The sequence below is a fragment of the Parathielavia appendiculata genome (genome assembly GCF_033297405.1).
Source record: "Parathielavia appendiculata strain CBS 731.68 unplaced genomic scaffold N657scaffold_30, whole genome shotgun sequence".
NCBI classification, from domain to species: Eukaryota; Fungi; Ascomycota; class Sordariomycetes; order Sordariales; family Chaetomiaceae; genus Parathielavia; species Parathielavia appendiculata.
In genome coordinates this window covers 103,169-128,471 of record NW_026944249.1, presented here as the reverse complement: position 1 = coordinate 128,471, position 25,303 = coordinate 103,169, and the positions used below count along the sequence as shown (strand labels likewise).

Below are 25,303 nucleotides of genomic sequence, written 5' to 3'. Positions count from 1 at the left end.
CCCTCGCCAGACCCTGCTTTTGGGTGGGTGACGAGTCTTCCACGCTTACTGCATTGGGCAACAGTGCCCAGCCCTGAATCCAGGTGCCAAGGAGCCAGTTCAGTTCAACAATACTTTAGGAGTTTCCTAGAGCCTAATAGCTACTTTAATTATCTTCTTTATAAGCTATTATTTTTGTTCCTCTACTTATAAGAGCTTAATAGAGATTGTAATGATCACTACCTATGGTCTAGTCAGCTTCGTCACGGATATGGCTGTATGCAGCGACCTAGTGGGCCGCGAAGGAAGCGTCCCGAGCCAATTATTTAGGATATGGGTATAGCCAGTCACGATGGGAGCGCGAAGTCTTGTCTGCGCTCCAGCAAAGGAGCGATGGGAACGTCGAACGCTCCTAGCGGACTAGGTGTCACAGGATTCCTGTTCCTGTATCCGGGCCACGGATCCGAGCGGCCACGCAGGCCACGTATGCGTACGTCATGTATATGCCATGTCCCGGACCTCTGCACCGAACCTTCACTGGGCTAGCATCTGCATAAGACATGGTCGCATGCCCACACGCTAGATAGGTAGTCTTGCTCTCTTCGTGCGATATCATATGTATGTGCAGGCTGACCAGACCTTGCCGTGGTGCCCGTCACACTAGGAGCGACAGAAACAGTTATTGGACAGCAACAGCTACAGGCTCGAATAGGCATAGACTAACTAGGTGATACTGCATTAGTTGAGGCATAAGATGAAGCTTGAATTGGCTGTCTGAACCGTATTTTTTATATGTGTGTTGCTTAAAGAACTGAGGACTTCGAGACCTTCGCCAGGCCCTGCTTTTAGGTAGGTAACGAGCTTCCGCGCTTACTGCATTAGGCAACAGTGCCCAGCCCCTGAATCTAGGTGCCAAGGGGCCAGTTTAGCTCAATAACAATCTTTGCTCCTAGCGCTCCTAGAGATAATGGAGAGGAAGATGTATATAGTCTACGATCTTTAGGCCTATGGGTAATACCGGAAGGCATCATGTATAGTAGCCTCGCTGCAAAGGTCTGTGCGCGCGTACCTCGCCATGTGTGACGAATTTCAAGCCCCAACTTCTGAAAGGGACTCCTGAAGGTTATACTTGACAACAGGGTGAGGTTCGGTGAAGCCAAAGGGTTCACAAGAAGCAATGTCCAAGGGTACTGAATCTTGCACTTGAGTTGCTTACTGGAGAACTCCCCGTGTCCTCCAGAACGAGTGACTATACACTGACATGATTCTTAGAGTGCTCGCGGTGCTATGCCTTCGATCGCGCCGAGCACCTTGCATGCTGCAATCTGCTCGTCTGTCTTGGCGTTATAGCACTCTAGCTTCATCCTAACTGGTCTGGTTTGCTTCCTTAAGTGATTGGCTCGGGCGTTCCTTGCGCCCCGCATGCGGCCTTCTGGCATGCGGCCTGTTATTAGTTAATCGTGACAAGTTGCGTATATAAATCTTATGTCACGGAACCATAGTAGGTCTGGGAAGATAACTGCGTTGCTCTATGAAGAGGAAAGGAAGCTATGGATGGATGAACCTGAAGCTAAGTGCAATGTGCCACGTGACCTAGGGATCGGCGGTCCAGTGCCGTGACATCTTACACAGTTACTACCCATGACACTACTATATCTATCTCTAGGCATAAAATGCTATGCTAGTGCTGGGGTTTGGGTTACATTCTATATAGATCAGATAAGGCAAGCCCACTGAAGTAGGTCTTATGTAGCAGCAGGTGCACTACTCCTCTTAGTCAGTATATAGCTCTACCTTGCCATGCAGGGTTTTCCTATGGCTACATATAGCCTATAAAGTTCTAATTCCTTATACGATCTTGGCAATACTACTAGACCTCCAACTATTATCTATTACTACTTAAAATAATGAAATCGCATCTCCTTTTCGCATTACGATGCTCAATTCGACTTTTTATAGCTTTAGAGAGCTTTTTATGTAACGGGCTGGGCCCGGTGCGAGCCTCGGCGACTCTCAGCAAATACCAAGACCCCTGATGAGGCTATTCCCACTCGCCCCACAGCACACCGAACCTTCTAGCAACGCGCTCAGACCAGCGCGCCTACGAGGATAAGTATGCTTGCGAGCTACCAGAGTCTGTCGTCTCTCCTTTTCTTCTCCAAGTTCAGTGTACTCGTAGAGTCGTCATCAGCTAGTTGCAATATACTACCTGAGACCGTTACATTTTAGCAATTCATTCCAACTTGAATTAATCAAGCACGGCGTGAACTACTAATTTAGGCACCACTCGCCAAGAATCATTATCATTATTATTCCTATACTACTGTCACGGCGATTGCGCCGTGCCTGCTAGGACCCACGGGTGGAACCCGGCATGTGGAAAGCACGGGCCCCTGTGGGTTAAATATTCTGCACCTCGCTGCCGCGAGATCTGTTCGTAGCTCCTCGAGCTACGTCTTGACAATCAAGCCTGCCCGTACCTGACGGAATAGAGCTTAGACTGTAGTTTAGCCCGAATACAATTGTCATTGGATTGTCCGCCTGTCCCGCCGTGACAATACCATTGTAGTTAGTTAGTGACTTCCTAGGCCCAGCTAGCCTTCTAGGCCTTATTGAGAGCCTCTGTAGAGTTCTTGCCTTAGGCGCTATTCCGTCAGGTACGAGGAGGCTTGAATGTCAAGACGTAATGTGACGAATCTCAAAGCACCAACTTCTGAAAGGGACTCCTGAAGGTTATACTTGACAACAGGGTGAGGTTCGGTGAAGCCAAAGGGTTCACAACAAGCGATGTCCAAGGGTACCGACAATCCTGCACTTGAATTGCTTACTGGAGAACTCCCAGAGTCCTCCAGAACGAGTGACTATATACTAGATACATTTTGGTCGCTCTCTCATGCTTTCTAGAGCCACCTAGAGCAAATTCTCTGCGGTGCTCTCGAGAGCCTCTTAGAGCGTCCTCTGATTGGCCTTGCACTGGTGCTCTCTCATGCTCCTGAGAGCTCTCTGGAGCACCTCCAGGGCTCGTTCCGATTGGTCCTAAGTGATTGGCTCGGAACGTCCTACGTTCTCCACTGGCTTTTGCAAGTAAGCCGCCGCTGTTAGCTCTCGTTGGTTCATTTGGGACACGTAGCTCAAGGAGCTACGAACAGAACTTGTGGCAGCGAGATGCAGGATCTTCAACCCACGAGGGCCCGTGCTTTCCACGGGCCACACCCAAAGGTCCTGGCAGGCGCAGCGCAATCGTCGTGACATATAAATTTTTATTTGCAATTTATAGAGGCATCTAGTTTCCATCTCAAATTACCTAGAACAGTTAACTTATTTTACATCGGTTGAATTCAATCATTACTATAAGCGCCAACTACTATATGCGCTAAGCTAGTTTGGAAGCCTTATAACAACCTCCTAAGCTAATTCATGTGCTGATATAAGAGTACTTGGAGGTAGCTGAAAGCTTAGCACTTTGTGGGGCAGCACTCCCCGCTGTGCATGATGGCCCTTGTGAACTACTGTAACAACTGGGAAACTTTCTCAAGGAACACTTTTCAGGCTCTGCTAGCTCGCAGCAGCTTCACTGAAAGTGGAGAGTCATCACAGTAGCTCCCAAACAAAACTCAATCTCATCTCGCACCTCGTCATGCCAGACATAGCAGACGTCATCGCCGAAGAGATCGCGCGTCGCACCGACGACATCTCGTCCATCAACCAACGCATCCACTCGAACCCTGAGCTCGCCTACGAAGAACACCAAGCCCACGACGCATTCGTCTCAGCCCTCCATACTCTCGGTTTCGCCATCACCCCGCACGCCTACGGCCTGCCCACCGCCTTTTCTGCTGACTTCGGCAGCGGCGGTCGATTGGTCGTCTTCAACGCAGAGTATGATGCCTTACCAGGAATCGGGCACGCCTGCGGGCACAACCTGATCGCCTCAGCTTCATTCACCGCCTTCCTCGGCGCCGCCGCAGCGCTCAAAGCCTCCAACCAGCCAGGCCGCGTCCGCCTACTCGGCACCCCCGCCGAAGAAGGTGGCGGCGGCAAGCTCAAGCTCATCGCGGCAGGCGCGTATCGCGGCGCCGCCGCCAGCCTCATGGTGCACCCGGGGCCGGGCCACAAACTACCCCCATCCGTCCGCGGCGTGTCCTTTGTGCGCATGCTCGCCAACGTCAAGATGCAAGTCCACTTTACCGGGCGCGAGGCGCACGCCGCCATCGCGCCCTGGGACGGCGTCAACGCGCTCGATGCCGTGTGCCTGTCGTATAATGCCATCAGCATGCTGCGCCAGCAGATCCGACCGTACGAGCGCATTCATGGGGTGTTCCGCTCCGCCGGGGACAGGCCCAACGTCACGCCTGCGGACTGCACGGTGGAGTACTACGTGCGGAGCGCGACGCGGGCCGAGGCGGAGGCGTTGTGGCAGCGGGTGAGGAGGTGTTTTGAGGGCGCTGCGGTCGCGACCGGGTGCGAGATGCGGGTCGAGCCACTCAATTCGTACGCTGATGTCCGGCCGAGCAGGGCGCTGTGTGAGGCGTATGTGGACGCCATGCCACAAGGGACGGTGGCGATGGATGAGCCTGCGGACATCCTGGCGGGGAGTACGGATATGGGAGATGTGTGCTATGAATGTCCCGGATTCCATGGCGTGTTTGGTATTGGCACGAAAGAGGGCGAGGCGAATCACACGAAGGGGTTTACTGCTGCCGCCGGGACCCAGGACGCATATGAGCGGGCGGTGGAGTGTGGAATGGGCATGGCTCGGGTGGCATGGAAAGTCCTGTCGGACGATGAGTTTGCGGAGCGAGTGCAGAAGGAGTGGGAGGAGGATATAGGGTTGGCCGCTGAGGGCAAGGAAGCTCTCCGTGAAGATATGAGGTTGAGGATGAAGTGAGAAAAGGGGAGACGGGTTAGAGGGATGAGGGTTAGGGTTGAAGCTTATCTCCTGCCAGATGATTTTCTTCGCTTACTACAGAAACATGACTAGCTATTGCTAAACTAGTAGCATTTTATTGAGATTCAAATTACTACTCAATCAATAGACTAATGTGACAGAAAGCGCGTTCTGGACTCATGCTGTCACGGATTCCCCGTTCCTGTTGTCATGGTTATGTCATATGCTTGCGGTTATGCACACGTCATGGGGTTTGATCATACGTCTATGGTCATGCTTACGCATAGGCCTCTGCTCCAGTACTTAAGATCTGGTTGCACGCCCATTCCTGTCATTTAGCTCTTGCTCTCGTTGTAGCAATATCGATCTTGTATGTGCGAGCTGACCAGACCTTGGGTGGTGCCGTCACAACAGCTTAGTTAGCTATCTATACCTTTCTTTTCGCTATAGTAGGTAGATTCAGGACTTTAGACTAGTATATAGGAGATAGAGGTTTTTAGTCCAGCCTTATAGGCATAGTTTTCCTTTGAAACTAGTGGTAGTAGATCTGGCGAGCCTTAGGGCATAGTAGTTGTCACGGCGGGACAGGCGCACAATCCAATGACAATTGTATTCGGGCTAAACTACAGTCTAAGCTCTATTCCGTCAGGTACGGGCAGGCTTGATTGTCAAGACGTAGCTCGAGGAGCTACGAACAGATCTCGCGGCAGCGAGGTGCAGAATATTTAACCCACAGGGGCCCGTGCTTTCCACATGCCGGGTTCCACCCGTGGGTCCTAGCAGGCACGGCGCAATCGCCGTGACAGGTATAGGGCCCTGAACTGGGCTCTACTCACCGTACAACCGGCCGACCACCGGCCAAAACTTGACAAAAGGGTACTAGAAAGGCATGAGGGCCTGACAAAGGCCGAGAGCTCTCTACTAACCCCGGCTCAGACTGGGGCTATAGGCCTTAAGGACTTCTTCTTCCAGGCCAGGGTCTCTCGAATACCTACTCCCTACTGCGAATGCGGCCAGAGCAGGGAAATAGTGGAATACTTGGCTGTGTAGTGCCGCCAACTACTGAAGCTAAGGACCTAGCCAGCTATAGAGATATGCTCATAGAGAGACCTATATAAGGCTCTCGACAAGTGAGGAAACAAAGAGAGAAGGCTTGTAAGGAAAGTAATTAGGTAGCTACTATAGCCTGGGTGGCTCCTGGAGTATAGGATAGCTGTATGGCTAGAACTAGGCTAGTTTAATAGCTCAGTTATCTATCTACACCTTTTTTTCGCTATAGTAGGTAGATTCAGGACTTCAGACTAGTATATAGGAGACAGAGGTTTTTAGTCCAGCCTTGCAGACATGGTTTTCCTTTGTAATTAGTGGTAGAGGGTCCGGCGAGTCTTAGGGCATAGCGGTATTGGAATAATAATAAAAAATAATATAAGAAGAGCAATTAAGTAGTAGTAGTATAATCGGAGTTACGCAAAAGTTTGATACTATTATGTATATAGTAAGATCAGCTATAATGCCCGCACTATCAAATGGCTATAGAAGCATCTGATCCAGCTGTTTCTAATATAATGTAGCTTGAACCTAGCCTATAATTCTCCACTCCAGTGGTGGGCGGGCGACTACCCAAGTGGAGTCGACTGCCTCCTGTCAAAAAAAATACCCGAGAAACCCAGTCAGCAGCGAGCGACAAGCGGTCAATCTCGACCCCCACCAAGCCAAACAATCGCGCCTGAAGCTCTGAAACCGTCCTCTTGAAATAACACACTGATTCTCATCCTGAACCGCGCAAGCCTGGCGCCGGCCGCGCAAGTGATTTCGTCATCAGACCAACTCAACCAAAGTTTACGCGACGTCTGCTTGTGCTCTCCCGCCCACAATGCCTCGCAACCCACCAAATACCGTCGGGATATCCCGCGCAACCCTTCCCAGTCCCTTCCTCCGCAAAGCCGCCGTCATCTCTTTTCTCCCTGCCCTCCCGCTGTGCATAGTGCACGGCGTCCTCTCGCACGACGTTGTCCCCGCGCTGGGGCTGATCCCACTTTTCTTTTCTGCGGTCGTGTCGATCTTCCTGCTGCTGGTCGGGCGTCGTCGGCGTCGGGCTTTACCTGAAGCGAAGGGGAAGGGACGGCAAACGGGCGGTGTTGATGAAGATCTCGAGGGGTCGGTTGTCGGTCGTGGTGGGGATGTGAGTGAGCGTGAGGTTGTTGAAGGAGCGGAGCGAGAACCGAGTGGGATTGAGGCTGACGTTGACGGCGAGGATGAGGAGGAGAGCCTTGGCCATTCGGTGCTCACACATCGCATTGTGGTGTTTGTCGCTGATGTTGTCTTCGCGTCTGCGTTGATGGTCGTCCTGGTGTTCACGTGGATTCGGACGGGACGCGCGGGGGACAGGCGGCCTCAGTTGGCGATGCTTGCGGCGTACAGCACCGTGCCATTGTTGGTCAACTTGTGAGTCGACTCTGCATCAGGTAGGCTAAAGTGTAGCTGACATTCGACAGCCTTATTCACCTGTACCTCGCTGCTCGCGAATTTGCCACCGGTATGGCCATCTCCGGCCTAATCGAGTACACAGCATGGCGGGCTGTGCCTTCGGACTGCCCGCACTGCGGCAGCCGACTCCGGCCGGATTCGTTGCCGCCTATTCCATGGTACGAGACCGTCTCCAGGCCCAAAGTCTCGCTTCCCCAGATCAAGGCACCGTCAATTCCTCGGCCAGCGCTCCCAGCCTTTAAGATGCCCAAGTTCTCCGCGCTGAAGTGCCGCGTGTGGAAGGGGCCCAACTGGATGCGGGGACAGAATCAAGAGTACGCCAGATTGTTTGTTGATGAGCAACAGAACGAGCACGACCGTTACAGTGACGATCCGGACGGGCCGTTCGGGGAACAATCTGGTAGCACCACGGTGGTCCCCAAGGGGTCGTCGGCTGCTCCTCCGGTGGAGGAGATCGTGGTGGGAAAGAAGGAGAGACGGGGCAAGAGCTCGAGTCCGGCGCTATTTGGGCAGAATGATGATGCTTCCTGGCCGTGAGCTGCAAGCGTCCCGAGCATGTCTCACGGAGACCCTGACCACAGATTTCTGCCGGAAGGTTGGCGCCTTTCTGTTTGGTTCTGGAATTGCCCGGTGTTCGCAGACCGAGATACCCACTGGCAGTCTTTATATTTGTCTTTCACGGGCTTATACACAGGCCTCTTGGCTCTGACTTCTGTTGCCTTTCTATCTTCGCGGCTTCGAGCTGGTTATTTTGCATTGTTTCCTCTCGGTGATACTCACCTCGTACAAGCTCTTTCTCAAGCCACGATGCGTACTGTGCTGCAAGAGATCGGCGACCGATAGGCCATGGCGAGCTCAGCTACCTATCCAACATCCAATATGATCGCTTTTCCAGCCGAGGGAAGCTCTGCTACCTAGCCAATCGTCAAGCCAATTATATATTGCGATGGTAGGCATGCTCGGTGAGGGATTGGCTAATAGACTACGGGGCCCGGAGCCCAACGCTGCCTTGCGACCCACAACTGCATGAAGGTTACCTTGGGGCTGCAAAATAGGACACCGAGACAGAAGATGGGTAACTACAGTAACAGAAGCCTACTTTATGTTCCGTGGCCAAACGCCACACCCCGCATGCTTATCCTGAGATCGAGATGTTGCGTTGGCACGTGTGGAATCGAAGCCTTTCGAGTGGCACGTTGACGAAAGTACGGAATGCAAATGCCCCGGCTCGGTGTGCTACCATCGTGAGACACTTCAGACGGGACAGGCACTGCTCCACGCTCTCTTGATGTATATATTATACGATGACATCCGTATCATTAATCCTCACCCCAGACGTCTCAATCTTTCATCTGTCATTGTATCTCGGTGTTGACCATGCAATCAATCCACTGCCTTCTTCTTTCGCTCCTGCCTACAGCTCTCGCTGTTCTCAATGGCCACTGCTCCGGCACCGCAACGGGCGTATACAAGACACAAGGCATCTGCGTCAAGACGTCAACTTGCTCGTCGTATGGCGGGTCGACCATCAACGGCGGATGTCCCAACGACCCGGCCGACGTCAAATGCTGCGTGATGTACGAGTGTTACGGCGACGAGTCGATGTGCCAATGGACAAACACTTTCTGCGATGGGCCGTTTCGATCAGGTGAGCTCATCTAGGCCAGTCTTTAGACGGTGTTTCAGCGCTCAAGCGACGTTTCAAGCTCCAATACCTAGGACAGGTGCTGATCGACTCTTCCAAATAGGATACTGCCCGGGAGGAAGCAACTATAAATGCTGTGATTTTCCCTAAATCACCTTTATGAGTGGTTTGGGAAGACCGTTCATGTATGTCGGCCGTCCGAGCAGAGAGAGACATGCCGAGGACTCAACGTTTCTACCATCCATGTTTTCAGGAATTGGTCTCCTCAGTTTGTGTGAGTGATTGGTCCTTGGTCCTCATAGACGGATATCATGATGAAAATGAAGCGCTCGTCCCCGAATCTCGTGCTTTGCAATTCTGCCTTTGACCAGACCGAAAGTTATGTTCCCTTACGCAATGGCTTTTGTTAATGGTCGCCATTGACAACCTTTGTGCGATAACCTTGGGTTTGAGTCGTCTGACCCTTCGAGTTCTGACTTGTCCAATTCAGACTCGTCTAGAACCCAAATGCGGCCAAGCTGTTCTCTATAAAATAGTTGATCCCCTCGGCCCGCCAGCTGTCCATCTCGACATAGCTGCCCCTGTCCGACCACACGAGGTTCTGGCCCACTCCGCCGCCGATGCTGGCATTGTACACAGGCCAGACCGCTCCACCCTGCAGGTCAAGGCCGTTTCCGTTAGGATCCTGGCTCGTGATGAAGTTGACCCAGGCGGTCGACATGGTCTTGGCCAGCGCGACCAGCCTCTCAGTGTTTTTGGCAAACGGGTTCTCCCCGTAGCCGTCGCCGCGTGTATTGTCGAAGACGAAGGCCACTTCCTGAAAGTGAGTGGCGCCGATGTAGCCGGGGAGACCGGGCAGCACCACATCGAAGCGGAAGCTCCAGGAGGGAATGCCCTGCGTTGCAAACGCAAGGCTCGCCCGCCGTCGCTGATACTGCATCTTGCTGTACGGGGCTGGGTGTGAGTGTGTCTTGTTGCTTGGACAGCGTGGGACATAAGTAAGGTACTCACAAGTCACCAAACAGGGCGGCTGCACGGCGGTACTGCGCGCCCATGGTCTTGGCTACAGCGTCGCCGGCCTGAATTATGAGCCACTTGTCCAGACTCGGGACACCGACGGCCTGGATGTTGGGATACAAGGACATCAATTCGTCCACTATCTCCTCGACCGTCTTGCCAGCGGTCTTCTTGACCTTGGGCCCCACGATAGACGCTATTGCGGCTTGCATCTCTTCGTCAGTGTTGATAGGACCGCCGCCGTTGATGCCGTTTCCGGTGTTGAAGGCCGACCCTTCATCCGTGTTGGCGCCTATCAGCACGCGCACCTTTGGGAAGCGACCCTCGGCCAGCTGCTTGGACGGGTAGTCGGCGATGAAATCGCCGTCCAGCACGGGTGGCCAGGGGTTGGCAGCTGTGCCGTTCAAGGCCCGATGCAGGTCCTCCAATGGGAGTGTTCGCAGGCAGTCGAGCGACGCCCGAGTTCCGAGCTTGCGGGCGCAGGTGGTGTTGCGCACGAGAGTGTCGTACGTTTCCTGCATGGCATCGGTGGCGTTGAGACCGCCGGCATATCGCCCGATGAAGCCGCCATATCCGGACTGGGCAATGACGCCGCGGAAGAGACCATCGTCGCGCCCGCCATAAGCCAGTGTTTGCGCGCTCATGCTTTCGGCGCCCGAGCTCTCGCCCCAGATGGTCACCTTATCAGGCGCACCCCCGAATGCCGCGATGTTCTCGTACACCCAGCGCAGAGCGAGCCGCTGGTCCTTGAAGCCCAGGTTGGTTACTCCTGCCGCCAGTGCTTCCTTGCCCTGGGGGAACCCGAAGGCACTCAGGCGGTAGTTGAGGGACACGCCAAGCATAGGCGTCCCTTGCTCGACGCTGTTCTGCACGATGAAGGAGAGGTTGTATCGCCTGTCTGCCGAGCCGCCCATGAACTGAAGAGAAGATGGATCTCATGTCAGATGAGCTTTGGGCCAATTCCCATTCCACGGGAGGAAGGCGGACAGAAACTCACCAAACCACCACCGTGAATCCAGACGACCACTGGAAGCCCATCAGTGTCGGCAATACCGGCTGGCCGGACGACGTTGAGGTACAGGCAGTCCTCCGACATTTCATAGCCGACATTGTCGCCGCCGTAGCCGATGCAGTGCGGCGGATATGCGGTGGCATTCCGCACGCCATCCCAGGACGAGTTGAGAGGCTGCGAGACGGCGAACCGGGGTGGTGTTTGGGCATAGGGCATGCCCAGGAAAAAGTCCTGGTTGTACTCTGTCGAATGGATGCCAGCGTAGGACCCGTTCCTGACCTTGGCGACCGGAGCGGAACCCTGCTGTTGTGACGGCAAAGCGTCGGCAATGGAGGCATACCAGCAAAGGCCGACGGACAGCAGTAAAGAACTAAGCCAGCGCGCCATGGCGTCGACCACGATAGAAGAAGACGGCGGTTGTCTGCACCTCGGCCAGATGTCTGGGCTCCTTGTACGTCGAGGCGACGATTACAACTCCGTTCCCGCTTGCGGTCACGGCAACTCATACCCTATCAAGGCAGTGACGGGGACAGCGGCCTTGATCTATAAAATGACACGGCCATTGCCCTCAATCGGCCCTACGTCGGTCAGTCTCCTTGGTAGCGGGTCTTCGACAATGGCACGAAGTAACCATGGATCAGTCCGGCCACGGCAGTTTGTAGCGTTTGCCGGGACGCTAATACCATGTTTTGGCAAGTTTGCGGCTTCGGGCTGGGCCGTGGCACACTGCCGGATCGTCCAGTTCATGGGGCCCTTGACCGGCGAGGTGGGCCGGGGCGGGCAACAGGAGCGGTAGGGAAAACGTTGCCCGGATCAACGACGGTTAATACCGAGGCGCGCCCAATGTGAATGGAGCCTTCGAACCTTGTGGTAGCAAGTTATGGATCGCATCCGCTTGTCGTCTGCGGGGTGCAGCAAGTCCGGGGGTGGAGATGGGGGCACCCGGGCAGCTGGGTACCGTAGCGGCGTAGCTAAGGTACCTACGTGACCTTGAATCGCCGAAAACGAATTCAAGAAGAGCCTGAGGATAAACTTTTGGCCCTGAACGGTTGGTCGTTTGGATTCGGTATGATTCTTACCGTGTAAATGAGGTCGGAGCGGGCATGTCATTTGCTGTGTGGAGTCTTGAAGCGGGATCGCACACTACCATGGCACCATGTAGTTCGCCGGCCCAAGTGAATATGATGATGATGGCTGACTCCGCGTTCTGAGAACAATCAACGTCAACCACGTTCGGACCGATAAGACATCCCAAGCTGTGTCATAGGCACAAGGGAATTGGTGTCTCTAGCGGTGGCAGGGTTGCGCAAGGGGCTCTGAGTCACGTCGCTCATCTGTTGTTCATATTGAAGCGCGCCGCCACGTCGCCGTCGAGCTGATTGACTGCGACTCATTGAAGTGCGAGCGCTGTCCCGACGAGATCCCGTATCACAAAGACCAAGTCCGGGCGCAGAATCTGCTCGATGCTCAACACTACACCGATTTGCGGGATTCTGAATGTCGAAATAAAGTCGAATTAAAAAAGGAGCAAGCCGAGCCGGATGTGGAGGGGGCCTTCATCGAAATGACCACTTGAGGTCCAGAGACGGGCTGATTCGCGAGTCCTTGCCGGGTCTCCGTCGCGGCTGACCTTATGGCGGTGTTACACCAGTCCGAATTCTGGTTCGGAATTGACGTGTTGGCCTTATTGAGCGGACATAAAATTACTTGACGAGGCGGTTTTGAATTCTGGTGTCAGCCTGTCGATCTACTTGGTTACTAGGCAACAGTGATGTGGGTTGATTGCCGCGGCTTGACCGGCCAACAGCAATCCGCGTGTGGAAGCACGGTGGCAGACCGCGTCGCCGGTATATGTGGTGAGCCTTTGGACGGAAGCAAGAGATGAACGATTCGGGAGTGACTTTGGTGGCTGATTGGTGTTGGAAAGGGGGGCCGATTTTCTCGAAATCGTGGCTGTGCAGGGGAAGGCCCCACGTTCAGCCACTGCACGCTGCTGAACGAATGACCCAGCCCCCTGACTTTCGACCAAGGCCAAGTTCAAAGTCATCCGCACCTCGAAACAGGCAACCCATCATATGGCGGCCCACAGCTGCTCGTCACGCTTCCACAGCGCCATTTCTCCCGCTGAGGAGAACCTGGCCGCTTTTCTTTCCCAGATGGACACTTCCGAGTTTGGTTGATGTCCGCCGCTCGCTTTCTCGTGTTTCCCAACCCAACAGTTTCGGCTCCAAGCAGGCCGGAATGCCCTTCTACGCCAACACGCCCGAGTCCCGGCTGGGCCGCTCCGACTCCAAGAACCCGTCGACAACATGCAGAGGCATCACCTCGAGCGGACGTCCATGCCGGCGCCCGATCGCCACACCGGGCCCCCCTTCGAACAGCTCGCGCCTAAAGCCGTCGAGCGTCCGCACCGATGACCCGACCGACGAGAATCTGTACTGCTGGCAGCACAAGGACCAGGCGAGTGCCTCGGCGAAGTCGAGCCCGGGCCCTAGGATGTCCCACACGCCAGTTCTCGAGGAACGAACGAGTTTGGACACGCTAGCCGACCGCTTGGGCCTCATCCGCACTTGGTCTGACAAGCTCCAACCGCCCCCGAAGGGATCCGGACGGTCTAATGGCAATGGAAATGGGAAGCGTTCAGCCAAGATGGCACGCCCGAAGCCGAGAAAGGAGGCCACATTCTGCTTCTGCTTCCGCATCCCCGTCGACGAGATCGGTCCCCCTCCGCGTCCAAGGCCACACCCAATTCAGCCCACCTCTGTGTCCACTCCGTCCAGACCTAGCGAAAAGAAACCCTCCGGCCAATATCTGTCGCCCTCCCCGTCCCCTGGCCGCCGGGCCCTCCGAACCTCGGAAGCCTCCCAAACCGCACACTTCATGTCCTTGATCCCACCAGACACTTCCCCGCAGACCGCCTCCCAGCTCCTCGCCGAGTTCGCCAAACCAGTCTCGCAGCAAGACGAGCCCGGCTACATCTACATCTTCTGGCTCACATCCGAGGCCCAACCAGCTACCCCGCCGGCCGAAGCAGCCCGCTCGTTGCTCGCGCCGCCCTCCACACCAGCTACCCGCAGCAGAGCAGGAGGCAGGCGACCCAGCGACGTGCTCGCCTCGTTCGCCACAATCGCCGACGACGAGGATGGCTCTTTGCCGTCCGACAGTGGTCACAGCAAGGCCAGGGGCATGAAGAAGAAAAGGAAGATCCTTCTCAAAATAGGCCGCGCCACAAACGTCCAGCGCCGCCTCAACGAATGGCAGCGCCAGTGCGGGTACAACCTCTCGCTAATCCGCTACTACCCCTATATTCCCTCCTCCCCGTCCTCGCGTATCCCCAGCCCGACTCCAAGCCCTAGACGGGGTGATGGTGACGACGGGGAGGTAATGCCGCGAAAGATGCCGCACTCGCACAAGGTCGAGAGACTGGTGCATATCGAATTGGCCGGCCGCGGACTGAGGGTGGCTGACCGGGAGAGATGTGAGGCCTGCGGGCGGGAGCATCGCGAGTGGTTCGAGGTGAAGGCGTCGCGGGAGGCGGTGAAGGCGGTGGACGAGGTTGTGAGGAGGTGGGTGGAGTGGGATGAAGGGTTTGTTTGGTAATGGGCTGATGTTTAGCTCGTGGGAACATGAAATCGATGCGTTGGGTGGTAACTACGGTACGCGTTGTGGTTGGCTGTAAAAGGAGTTTGAGCATGGCATTGGCGTTTGCTGATTGGTGCTGTTGCGGGAATCGGCAGGTCTTGACACATCACCTCAATTCAGTCTTAATTGTCTCTTGGGCTTCGTCAAACGTGAGTGCGGAACCTCTTGTGTGATGACTGTCCGTCCCTTGTGAACCCGAAGTAACAATTCATGGATATACAGAGACTTTGGCCGCCAGAACCTTCGCAGCGGAACTACCCAACCACAAAGAGTGGTACGCCCAACACATAAAGCAACTCAGAAACGCCATACACCGCCCATGATCCCCGTTTGTAAAGTATAGAAATGGCAGACAAGACCACATCTATCAAGGAGCAGACACCGCCGGGGCGAAGTTAAACCCCACAATGCCATCAGCCAACACTTCCTCGCCCCTCCGCATCGACACCCGCCGCCCAATGATGCCGTTGTTGCCCACGTTGAGGGATAAGGCTGCTCCGAGGGGCATATCGACGCCTTGGGTGATATTGTATGGGGTGTGGCGCAGCGTGAACTGCTTCATCACGCCTGCGTCGCCGAGGGGCTCCGTGAGATCGCCTGTTGTGCTTTGCGGAATAGCCATGTTAGATAGAGCCTGAGTGTGTGCGGGGAGGGAGGATTTCGTTTCGATGGCCTTACTGGATTGACACCAATATTGGTTCGTCAAGTGCTGGGTGGTTGGCGTGCTGAAAGCGGACGTGCGTGGCATGGCAGCTGGATGGGGAGGTAGGGTTGAGAAAGAGCAGGTTGCCGAGCGGGAGGTGGCCTTGTGGTGAGGGAGAGAAGAAGTCGACGCGGGCGCCGATGCGAGGAGCCACTGAGGGAGTTTGTTCGCCGCACATGTTGCTGGTTATCCCTGCGCGTGGTTCTCTGTGTTGCTTGATTCGGTTGACGGGTAAAACGTGTCAAAACCGATTTGAGATCGGCCTGCAGAGGGACCACTGGGGACAAGATGGCTCTCAGTTTGGAGATTGGACATTTATATCACTCGTTGAGGCAGTCTCAGGGATATCCTCCTCGTCCAGACCACGCGATGGCCATGATTAGAAGGAGGATCGTCAAGGTACCTGACCAGCAGCCAGTCGTCAACCACAAGAAGCAGCCAATCGGGGCGCTGAAACGGGCCAGAATTTGCCGCTTTCGGTCATTTCAGGCACCTTGGCGCCGCGTGAGCACGGGCCAGTGGGCCCATGTTAGGCCCCTTTGAGCAGGTTTGCGCGGGTAAAGTGCAGGCACCTCGACGGAACACATGACGCGTGTCAAGACGTCGAATGCAGCCCGAGACAACTTGCTCGCAGGAACCTTGACGAGCACGTTTCGCAGATTCTATCGCATCTAAAGCCCTTAAACTTGCTTCCGTGACTGGCTGTCAAAATGGTCAGCCTCAACACTGTTTGGCAATACCTGGCCCTGCAGTCGCCATTGCAATTGCACTCCACCATGATGTCAGGCGACAGCTTCAATCTCATAAAAATGGGCGTCACAACCTTCGCCCTCCCCGCCCTGCCATACGCCTACGACGCGCTCGAGCCGCACATCTCGGCCCAAATTATGGAGCTGCACCACGGCAAACACCACCAAACCTACGTGACCAATCTCAACAAGGCCCTCGAATCCCACATCGCTGCCGTCGCGGCTGGCGATGTTGCCGCCCAGATTGCCCTGCAGCAGGTCATCAAGTTCAACGGCGGCGGGCATATCAATCACTCGCTGTTCTGGCAGAACCTCGCGCCAGCGGGGAGCGACGAGACGAAGCTGGAGCAGGCCAAGGAATTGGTGGCGGCGATTGAGAGGACGTGGGGGGGTTTTGATACGTTCAAGAATGCCTTCTCGACGGCGTTGCTGGAAATTCAGGGAAGTGGTTGGGGTTGGCTCACCCGGGAAGCTGGCAGTGGGGGGGGGCTACGCATCGTAACGACCAAGGACCAAGACCCCGTCGTTGGGGGTGATGTTGTCATCTTTGGGGTGGATATGTGGGAGCATGCTTATTACCTTCAGGTTGGTAGCCGTTTTCTGAGTTTTTTGAATCGAGCATCGGCTAACATGTCGACCTCAGTACATGAACGGGAAGGCTGCTTATGTCGAGAATATCTGGAACGTCATCAACTGGAAAACGGCCGAAGACCGGTTTTTAGGGAGGTCCGAGGAAAAGAACGAGCTGTAATCAAGCGTTGGCACACTTCGATGTCCTGGATACCTGAATACGACTGTTTCATGTGCGCGATGTCTGCTCACGCCTGAATTCCAGCCCTGGGCAATGCATTTGATTAATTATCTCACGCATACAGCAGCAGCCAACATGCCAGATCTGTCTCACAGCCACGAGGTATCTCGTTTGCCAGCTGACAGCAGCATCAGAAACCTCCTGTAGCTTCTCCGTGTAACGGGACGGGTGCGTTTACACCGGCTCGCCACCGGCACGGTAGCCTGCATATACCAGCCGTTGCAGGAACCAGCAAACATCTCCTTACCACCGAAACTCTCAGCAGGAGGTGTCTGGTCAAGCCCCAGCTAGAAACGAATTCCCATCGAGGTTTCATATTCAGCCACGATCACCAGCCGTTGAAGTACTTATCGTTCTTTATGGTTGACCTGCGGCATGGCCATCCAAGTTGATTAGCGAGTCTAGCATAGTCTAGATCAGAGCATCGAAGTAGCTCGTTCATCTCTGTGACTAGCCAAGCCCACGGAGAAAGCAGACATCTTGCTGCGGCTAGGATCGCAATGTGCTTAGGCAAGCGGCCGGGCAAATTCCTCCGTGTACACGACTCCGTTTGGATCCGTTCCCACCCGCAACTGGGTGACACAGCTCATATAACGCTCCCATCAGAGGCAACTGCAATCTGTCATGACACCCCTTCGGCACGGGATTTTTTGGTCAACCTGGTTCGGAATTGCCAGAACCCTCCAAACTCCATCTATCAGTGGCAGCACGCGGTTGTGTAAGAAAGCAGATCGACGCAGCTGCAGACAGATGTAGCATGGTCAAGGTTGCTGAAGGATGCCATCTCCAACAAGCAAGCATCCGTTTCTACTTCGTTTGCAGTTCAAGTGCTTCTCCCTCCCAATCCGGGTCCACTGCCACGGTCTGCCAGGAGTCGATGTTGGGGCACCATGACACCTACGGGAGCACCAACCGGGATTGCCTCGGCAGCAGCGGATCAACCGGTCATTGAAGGAATGAGGATGTCCGGGTGGGCGAGTGCAAACAGATTCTCTGTGGAGCTCACGGCTGCTGAAACCCAGGGGTGACAGCCATATTGCAAAAGGCCTCCGATGCAAGAGTATACGAGAAGCCAGAGAGGTATAAGAGGGAGTCTTTGGGTATCTTCAGTCCTTCGTTGTTCCTCCACTGGTTGTGCATTTAAGTGCTGTTTTCTGGGTTGGTCACACTCGTATTGCACCTTGAGAAAAACTCACCGTCGTCATGCCAAAGCTCTTTCATCCGCTGGCTCTCCTGAGCCTGAGGTATGACCACTGCATGCTGGGACATGAAAGTTGAGGCTAATGGAACCCAGCACGGCCATCGTTCGTGCTTCGGGTCATGACATTCAAGGTTCTGCTGATTCCTTGTATGTTCAGCCCGGCACTACCAGGACTGTCACCGTGACCCGAGTATCCACCGTCCATGCCGGCAAGAGTTCCTGCGACGTGGTTTATGTCCCCACTACAGTCACGGTTTACACAGGGTGCTCGCCCGCTTCGGGTGTCTCGAGCGTGTCCGGTTTCCCGAATACCAATCAGAGCGGCCTCGGTCCTTGGTTGAATGCCACTGTAACGAACTCTCCGTGCACGCACGGCCTCCCGACTTCGACTGCTTTGACAACCCCTGAGAGCATGTCGGCGTCACTCGGCTGGAACCAAACCGCGCTCACCTCTCGTCCCACACTAAGTGGGACAGCTGGGACAACCGTCCAGACAGCTGATCCCATCGGCACCTCTTCTTTCTTCTGGAGCAACTCAAGCCGAAGCTCGACTACCGACCAAGTCTCAACAAGCACTCTCACGCTCACACTGACGTCCTCCATTGTGGTCACTGTGAACTCGACTCTGTCTCCAGGCCCCACCGCCCCAAACTCCGTTTACGGTACAGGAACTGGCCACCTTGGGAATGCTTCCACGAGTGCCTCCATGTCGACGGCCTACAAGCCCAGTCTAACCTACCAGACGACGGCTTCAGGTATGTTGACACAGACTGAACCGGGTTGACGGGAGCTAATCCGTTCCGTCAGACCATTCAACCTCGACTACTCACCACACCACTCGGACTGCAACTCATACCACGAAGCGCTCGTCGATCATCCCCAGCACACGATCGAAGACTAAGACGTCCACGTTCCTTGTGTCAAGCAACCCCTCTACTCGCAACCCCATCCCTTCGTCCTCCACCCCAATCACCCTCTCCTCAATCGAGATCACCACAGAGACGAACGATGCCATATTCACGACAACGTCCCATCTCGGCTCTTCCACCCACCCAGTGTCCAACGCAACCCCATCGTCCGCCTCCAACGGATGGAACAACACCAGGACCGACACCGCCACCTTCGCATCCCCCTCGTCAACAACCGTGGGCGTCAGCGGAGACCAATACGGAGGATACACCTACGGCCCTCCATTGTCCACTTCTGCCTCGAGCAGCGAGACTGGCGTCAGCAGCGTCGATCCCATCAGTGGGACCAGCACTAAAGCTAGCGTCAGCCACACTGTTTCAAATATCACTCAGCTGAGCACCTTCTCAACTCACACCATTGGCGCGAGCATTACCGGCACTGCTGGTGTGGCCACGGCTTCGCAGGCTGATGGGGGTTATGGTTACTACGGGGGCTACTACTAAGAAATGGCATTCAAGTGGCGTGGCTTTGAGGCATGGGCGAATCACATACAAGACTGTGGTCAAAAGGAAATGCTTCAGGGCTCGGGTAAAAGGAGGAGAGGTGGAGGGACGACGGTGTGAGAGGGGGATCACTTGCAACACAATTCTTGTGTGTAGTTAGTAGACGTCTTGTAGCTAGATCCCAGTGAAATTTGAAGAGTAAGGTGCCTAAACATCCTTCTGACAACATAAACCCGTCCGGGTCACGCATTTGGTCTCCATATTGAGTCAGACACTTGATTCATTGGTTACCGTCTCGGAGGAGAGCCGGGGGATGCGAGCTCCTCGGCCCTATTTCCCCTCATGTGGCGTGTAAATTGGGAGCTGAACGATAAATGAGCAGTGATCCGACTAATGGCAGAGCTCCGCATACCCAGATCCCGGGATCCCGCATCTCTCAGCTCCAGCTACCTCGGCTGTCTCCCTCAGCCACAGCTGAGACGTCAGAACGGTTACACACCCACACACGTACCGCCAGAGGTTTGGCTACTAGTAGCTATAAAGGGACGTAGAGAGTCATCTCAGGATGTCCACCACACATCATCTCACCCCAGACACCTCGGCCAACTACCAGATCAACAAATCCTGAACTATCATAATCGATGATGAAGCCCATCCTCCTCCCCATCCTCGCCGCTACAGCGGCAGCAACCGATCTCCTTCTCCCTCTCTACCAGTACCCGGCTAACAATGGCGGTGCCTGGTCGCCCATCGAGCAAGCCATGACCGCCAACCCCTCCCTGACCTTCAAGGTCATCATCAACCCGAACAACGGGCCCGGCGGTCCCGGCCAAGGCATCGACGACCCGCAATACGCCGCAGGCACCAAGGCGCTCGCCTCGCACCCCAACGCCCAGCTGATCGGCTACGTGCACACGTCGACTGACTGGGGCGCCACGCGGTGCAACGTCCCGTGGCCATCTATCACTGCCGACATCAAGCGCTGGGCTACGTGGCCGGCTCGCGGCGTCGCCATCAAAGGCATCTTCATCGACGAGGCGCCCGTCAACACGGCTAACGACTGCGTGGCCTACATGCGCAACCTGACTACCTTTCTCCGCACCGACCCTGACGTGGTGCGCGCGTTCGGCACGAACAAACCCATCATCGTCTTCAACCCGGGCGGCGTCGGCGCGCTGCAGCCGTACTACGACCTGCAGCCGGACCTGATCGTCGCGCTCGAGACGTGCTTCGTCGTGCCGGCCCGGGCCGGCGGCGGCGGGACGTATGACGACCAGTGCTCGCCCGCGGGCGGGTACGAGCGGTACGATCACGACGGGGTGGGCAGCTCGCTGGATAACGTCGTGTTCCCGTCCGTGGGGAGAGCGAATGCTGCCAGGACGGCGGTGCTGGTGCATGGGTTTCACGACTTCAATGGGCCGGCGGCCAACATGAGTGCTACGGTGGGCGTTCTGGGCCAGTTGATTCGCGGAGTGGTGCAGAGGAAGATCGGGGCGACCTTCTTCAACACGGCGGGGTATCACACTTTCACAGATGGACCGGCATCCATTGGCGCTGCAGCAAGTGCGTTGAGAGCGGCAAATGGTGCCTAATCATGTAGTTGAATGGATAGGCTGGTTCGTACGGACAGATGCCATACAACAACTCAATGACAAAGCTGGCCGAGAGATAGGCGTAAATACACTACCTAGACAGAGGCGACTTGATGCCTTAGCAAGCAGTAGCCCTACTTTTGTAGCACTCTAGCACGCCGTTGTTGTTGTCGACGAGAGTGTCTGTGTAAGGCGAAGCGTCAGTTAAGGTACAAGGGATGAGGACTTTAGGTAGCACCGACTGAGATCAAAAATGGCCGTCGGCCAGTTGGCTTGAGCCGCACCCGTTCCAGGATTGCATTGACAGTACATGAGCGACGGCGGAGCGTCGACAATCAGTCCATTGTCGGGCTTGCCGTTAGTGCAGTTGATGCACTGGTCGCCAAGGTGCGGTCTAGTCGATCTCAGTCAGCTATATCTGCTCTTCTGGCCAAGGTACCTGGTCAGAATCATAAACCCAGGCGTCCCTACCCAGCGCCCGTTGGATCCTCCTGCAACCTGCCGTAGTTGTTCCTGAGACAGTTGTTCAGATCAAGCTTGGAGCACTTCAGCTGCCCGAAGATGTTCTTGCAGTTGGCGGTCAGCGTCCTGCCGCTGACCTTAACCGACTTCTCATCGCAGGAAGCAATGAAGTTGGCGCTGAGTGCTCCAGTTGCACCGAGTCCAAGAACCAGAACGGAGAGGATGGGCTTCATCGTGAGGGCGACTTTGAAGCTGAGAACCGGAATTGCTTGCAGTCGGCCGTTTTGTTGTAGAAAGTTACAAGAACCTCCGGTGACCAGGTCCCAATCCGGGAAAGCCGGTGCTCAAGGGATTGTTATAAGCACGGCCACAGAGCGGTCGGCCCTCTGCTCTCGTCCGCAGACCACGTGTGTCTGGAGTCGAACCTGATGATGAAAGATGGAATCGCGCCTCAGACAGAGGGAACGTAACGCAAGGTTGCAATCATGTGCCAGGAAGGGCCAATGTTATTAAATCGACATTAGAACTGTCGAATGTCAGCTTGGCTTGCGCGAGTCAACCAGGTTCCGGCTCTGTGGAAGGTTCAGGGACAGAAGCTTGGTGGCAGACTTGAAGGCAGCGTGCAGCCGGAACTGTCATGATATCCGCCCTATCCGCCCAGCCGTGACCGAGCAATAACTTCCGATATTGGACCTAAATATAGGTGTTTTTATCTTAAGTTTTGACAAGTTAATAAACGGCGTCCGGGTAATCAATTTGCAGATCTGAGTCGATTGGCTGCCGATATCTTGGAGATCCGGGACACGGCACGATCAAACCTTTTGGGAAAACAACGAGCTTTTCGACCGCACCGCACTGTTGCTGCCACATGAGCCGCGCTTTTTGGAGCGAGAATTGTAGGCCCAGTGATTTGGGGAACTCAACCTACAGTGACAGAAAAGGTACCTCACGGTCTTCCTGCCAGTTCAGCCGCGGAACTTCAGTGGTCTCGCCTTGAGCGGAAGTGTCCCGATGAGCCTAGAGATTGCCTAGAATGGACACGATGCGAAGATATGGACCAACCCAGTGAGTCGATCCAGGGGATCCAAAGACAATGGTGTCACTGTGCCAGCTTGCTGGTACCATCGACCCAGTATGAGAGACAACCTTAACTGCACCCACCGAAAGGACTACCTCTTCGGCTTAGTATCCGCCGTGAAGCTGTTGTTCCGCGGAGTGCTGGCTTCATAATACCAGAGCCGGCCTCTTTAGTCCGAGTTCAAGGCGACCCAGTTTCAAAGCCCATGTGCTCCAGCTGACGGCTTCGTCTCTTGCGGGATTCTTGATCAGGTCATCCGTTTCAGCGTCGAGCTCATCGAGTCCTGGTGTCTTCTGCCGCCGCGAAGGAGCAGCGAGTCTAGGAATCTCATTTAGGGACCCTCCTGCGTGAGTTCCGGTAGAGGGGAAAAGGAACCGTGACGCGCAGGTGCACCGTTTGCTCTACCAAGCTCATGGACAGGAGTCGCGGAGCAACTGTGTCCGAAGCAACAGGGGGATGCCGTGACTCAAGAAACCGCGTGTGTTCAACCCCAAAACTTGGTATGGTGCCCGTGAGGTACGAAGCCGCTTGAGCGTGCATTGGTGGCTGGTCCCGATTCCTGAGCCACAGCCGGGAGATAGCCGGGCGGCCTCGGCCATAATCGTCACTCAGGATTCGACTCATGCACGTGGATGAGGCACATGTGACATAGTCGACTTTGAGTCCACCAAAGGCAGAAACTCGCAGCAGTGTGAACTCAGAAATCGGGAATTCAACGGCTGGTCCTTTCCGAGTTTGCCAGCTTGGACCGTTGAACTGGCCTAAGAGAACGGACGAACGATTCAGGGTTGACAATTACAGCGCTTTAATAGAAGCGGCAACTGATGGCTACCACCGGCTGGCTTTGTTTTCTGACATTGGGTACCCCGAATCTTACCAGTCAGTTTGAAGGGGCAACACGAATTACCATACTTGCTCATCACATGGCTATGTGCGGTCGTGTGCCCAAGTTGAAGTGATTTTCGAAATGAGACTCAGTTGGTTGAGTGGAGTCCATGTGTCTCCATAACGTCGGCCCGTTCGCAGCTGGCGTCTTTTGTTGATTGTCAACGCCATTTCAGTTCACCACCTAAGCTAGTTACCGTTCAGACAGGACAAAAGCATCCCCAAGTTTCACAACCATGGAAAGTGCCTTGACAAACAGAACCACGGTCCGACAAGATCAAGTACCTTTCTTGGACTACCCGTCCCGGAACAGAGATGATATCAAGCGCCGGCAATGTCTGATCTACCTGATCCCGGGCAACCCCGGACTCATCGCTTACTACGAGCCCTTCATGAAAATGCTCAGGCAACTCCTTGACGAGACTGAAGAGAAACACGGCTGCTGCCACGCCTTCCATATATACGGGCGGAATCTACTAGGTTTCGACGACGGGGACCACAAACCGGCGTTTGGGACGACGACGTCGTCAAGCATCAAGACTGAACCCTTCACGCTCGAAGACCAGATCCGCAGCTGCTACGACCAGGTCCAACAAATCAGCACCTCCACTTTATCTCACGGCAGATCCTTCTCCTCGGTGATCCTCATCGGCCACTCCGTCGGGGCCTACATCACCCTCGAACTCTTCCACCGCGCCGCCACCGCTCTATTCAACACTGCCAATCCTACCCCAAGAAAAAACCCCCTCCACTCCGCCATCCTCCTCTTCCCCACAATTTCTCACATCGCCCGGTCCCGCAGCGGCCAAAAACTCGACCTGATCCGACGCACCCGCTTCCTCGACCAATCCGCCCACCACCTCGCCAAGTTCTTCGTGGACCTGCTGCCGCAGTGGCTACTGAGCGCCATTGTTCGCCGCCTGCTAGGCTTCCCGCCCCATGCGGCGGCCGCCACGGTGCGGTTCCTGGCGAGCGGCGACGGTATTTGGCAGGCGCTGCACATGGGCAAGGACGAGATGGCCACGATTGGGGACTCGGAGGGGAGGTGGGGGCAGGGGATGTGGGAGGAGGTGAGGGAGGTGGAGGAGGAGATCGGGGAATTGTTGGAAAAGACGGCTCGAGTTGCTGGTGGTAATGAGGGAAGAAGGAAGGGGGAATCGAACGCAGAGGAGGAGGTTGAGGGAGATGGGAACTTGAATTGGGATAAGGCGAAGAGGAGGGCGAGGTTTTTCATTTATTTTGCAGAGAAGGATCATTGGGTTGCGGACGAATGTAGGGACGAGTTTATTGAGAGGAGAAGGAGGGAGGGAAGGGGCGGCACGAGAGTCGTGGTGGATGAAACGGGGATTCCGCATGCTTTTTGCATCCGTAAGTGTGCGTCCTGTTTTCGATTGAGGGCTACAATTGTGTCGTGTGGTGGCTGGTCCGCTGACTGAAAATGAATGTAGACCACAGCGAGTCGGTGGCGGAGAAGGTGAAGGTCTGGATTGAAGATATTGCCGGCCTTGAATAAGGCGAGTGCACCAGCATCTCCATGCCACCACGGCCCATCGAATCCGATGGGAAGGGTCACGGCATCGGTACCCGACCTCCCACAGCAGCCGTTCCTTCACTCATCTCGCCGTGTCCAAGGCCCTGCGCGGAAATGTTCCGTCCTGGGCTTGTTGTGGGAACCGTACAGCTGCCGATGTCCCCGGACGGGGTTGATTACCGATGGTCCTGGGTTGACCTGGCTGATTC

The 25,303-nt window shown here is 55.2% G+C and overlaps 11 protein-coding genes across 11 annotated transcripts; 8 read left to right on the top strand and 3 right to left on the bottom strand.

Annotated features, from left to right (window-relative positions):
- The first annotated feature begins 3,291 nt into the window (after positions 1-3,291).
- On the top strand, positions 3,292-5,007 carry N657DRAFT_693912 (uncharacterized protein). Its single transcript, XM_062797252.1, has one exon. It carries the CDS (start codon positions 3,617-3,619, stop codon positions 4,865-4,867), a length of 1,251 nt encoding a protein of 416 aa, XP_062642973.1. The 5' UTR covers positions 3,292-3,616; the 3' UTR covers positions 4,868-5,007.
- Positions 5,008-6,740: 1,733 nt separating this feature from the next.
- Positions 6,741-7,891, top strand: N657DRAFT_582150 (uncharacterized protein; the record flags this gene model as incomplete). Its single annotated transcript, XM_062789590.1, has 2 exons — positions 6,741-7,312; positions 7,363-7,891. The coding sequence occupies 2 exons, from the start codon at positions 6,741-6,743 to the stop codon at positions 7,889-7,891; spliced, it is 1,101 nt and encodes a 366-aa protein (XP_062642972.1).
- Positions 7,892-8,731: 840 nt separating this feature from the next.
- Positions 8,732-9,149, top strand: N657DRAFT_582267 (uncharacterized protein; the record flags this gene model as incomplete). Its single annotated transcript, XM_062789600.1, has 2 exons — positions 8,732-9,002; positions 9,103-9,149. The coding sequence occupies 2 exons, from the start codon at positions 8,732-8,734 to the stop codon at positions 9,147-9,149; spliced, it is 318 nt and encodes a 105-aa protein (XP_062642971.1).
- On the bottom strand, positions 9,081-11,590 carry N657DRAFT_317263 (alpha/beta-hydrolase). Its single transcript, XM_062786772.1, has 3 exons — positions 11,014-11,590; positions 10,011-10,933; positions 9,081-9,943 (listed from the first exon to the last, which is right to left on the bottom strand). Exons 1-3 carry the CDS (start codon positions 11,413-11,415, stop codon positions 9,496-9,498), a joined length of 1,773 nt encoding a protein of 590 aa, XP_062642970.1. The 5' UTR covers positions 11,416-11,590; the 3' UTR covers positions 9,081-9,495.
- Positions 11,591-13,056: 1,466 nt separating this feature from the next.
- On the top strand, positions 13,057-14,944 carry N657DRAFT_650469 (DUF1766-domain-containing protein). The gene is made up of 2 exons (XM_062793950.1): positions 13,057-14,819; positions 14,893-14,944. Exon 1 carries the CDS (start codon positions 13,270-13,272, stop codon positions 14,626-14,628), a length of 1,359 nt encoding a protein of 452 aa, XP_062642969.1. The 5' UTR covers positions 13,057-13,269; the 3' UTR covers positions 14,629-14,819; positions 14,893-14,944.
- N657DRAFT_650467 (uncharacterized protein) lies at positions 14,799-15,715 on the bottom strand. The gene is made up of 2 exons (XM_062793949.1): positions 15,349-15,715; positions 14,799-15,275 (listed from the first exon to the last, which is right to left on the bottom strand). Exons 1-2 carry the CDS (start codon positions 15,549-15,551, stop codon positions 15,038-15,040), a joined length of 441 nt encoding a protein of 146 aa, XP_062642968.1. The 5' UTR covers positions 15,552-15,715; the 3' UTR covers positions 14,799-15,037.
- A 296-nt stretch (positions 15,716-16,011) lies between these two features.
- Positions 16,012-16,962, top strand: N657DRAFT_650466 (manganese and iron superoxide dismutase). Its single transcript, XM_062793948.1, has 2 exons — positions 16,012-16,707; positions 16,766-16,962. The coding sequence occupies exons 1-2, from the start codon at positions 16,084-16,086 to the stop codon at positions 16,871-16,873; spliced, it is 732 nt and encodes a 243-aa protein (XP_062642967.1). The 5' UTR covers positions 16,012-16,083; the 3' UTR covers positions 16,874-16,962.
- A 1,199-nt stretch (positions 16,963-18,161) lies between these two features.
- On the top strand, positions 18,162-19,071 carry N657DRAFT_317225 (uncharacterized protein). The gene has a single exon (XM_062786771.1). The coding sequence runs from the start codon at positions 18,217-18,219 to the stop codon at positions 18,916-18,918; it is 702 nt and encodes a 233-aa protein (XP_062642966.1). The 5' UTR covers positions 18,162-18,216; the 3' UTR covers positions 18,919-19,071.
- Positions 19,072-19,974: 903 nt separating this feature from the next.
- Positions 19,975-21,252, top strand: N657DRAFT_650465 (uncharacterized protein). The gene has a single exon (XM_062793947.1). It carries the CDS (start codon positions 20,188-20,190, stop codon positions 21,136-21,138), a length of 951 nt encoding a protein of 316 aa, XP_062642965.1. The 5' UTR covers positions 19,975-20,187; the 3' UTR covers positions 21,139-21,252.
- Positions 21,113-22,278, bottom strand: N657DRAFT_650464 (CNVH-domain-containing protein). Its single transcript, XM_062793946.1, has 3 exons — positions 21,610-22,278; positions 21,381-21,532; positions 21,113-21,321 (listed from the first exon to the last, which is right to left on the bottom strand). Exons 1-3 carry the CDS (start codon positions 21,831-21,833, stop codon positions 21,257-21,259), a joined length of 441 nt encoding a protein of 146 aa, XP_062642964.1. The 5' UTR covers positions 21,834-22,278; the 3' UTR covers positions 21,113-21,256.
- Positions 22,279-23,596: 1,318 nt separating this feature from the next.
- Positions 23,597-25,076, top strand: N657DRAFT_666784 (uncharacterized protein; the record flags this gene model as incomplete). Its single annotated transcript, XM_062795354.1, has 3 exons — positions 23,597-24,633; positions 24,703-24,931; positions 25,012-25,076. The coding sequence occupies exons 1-3, from the start codon at positions 23,800-23,802 to the stop codon at positions 25,074-25,076; spliced, it is 1,128 nt and encodes a 375-aa protein (XP_062642963.1). The 5' UTR covers positions 23,597-23,799.
- Between the last annotated feature and the right edge of the window lie 227 nt (positions 25,077-25,303).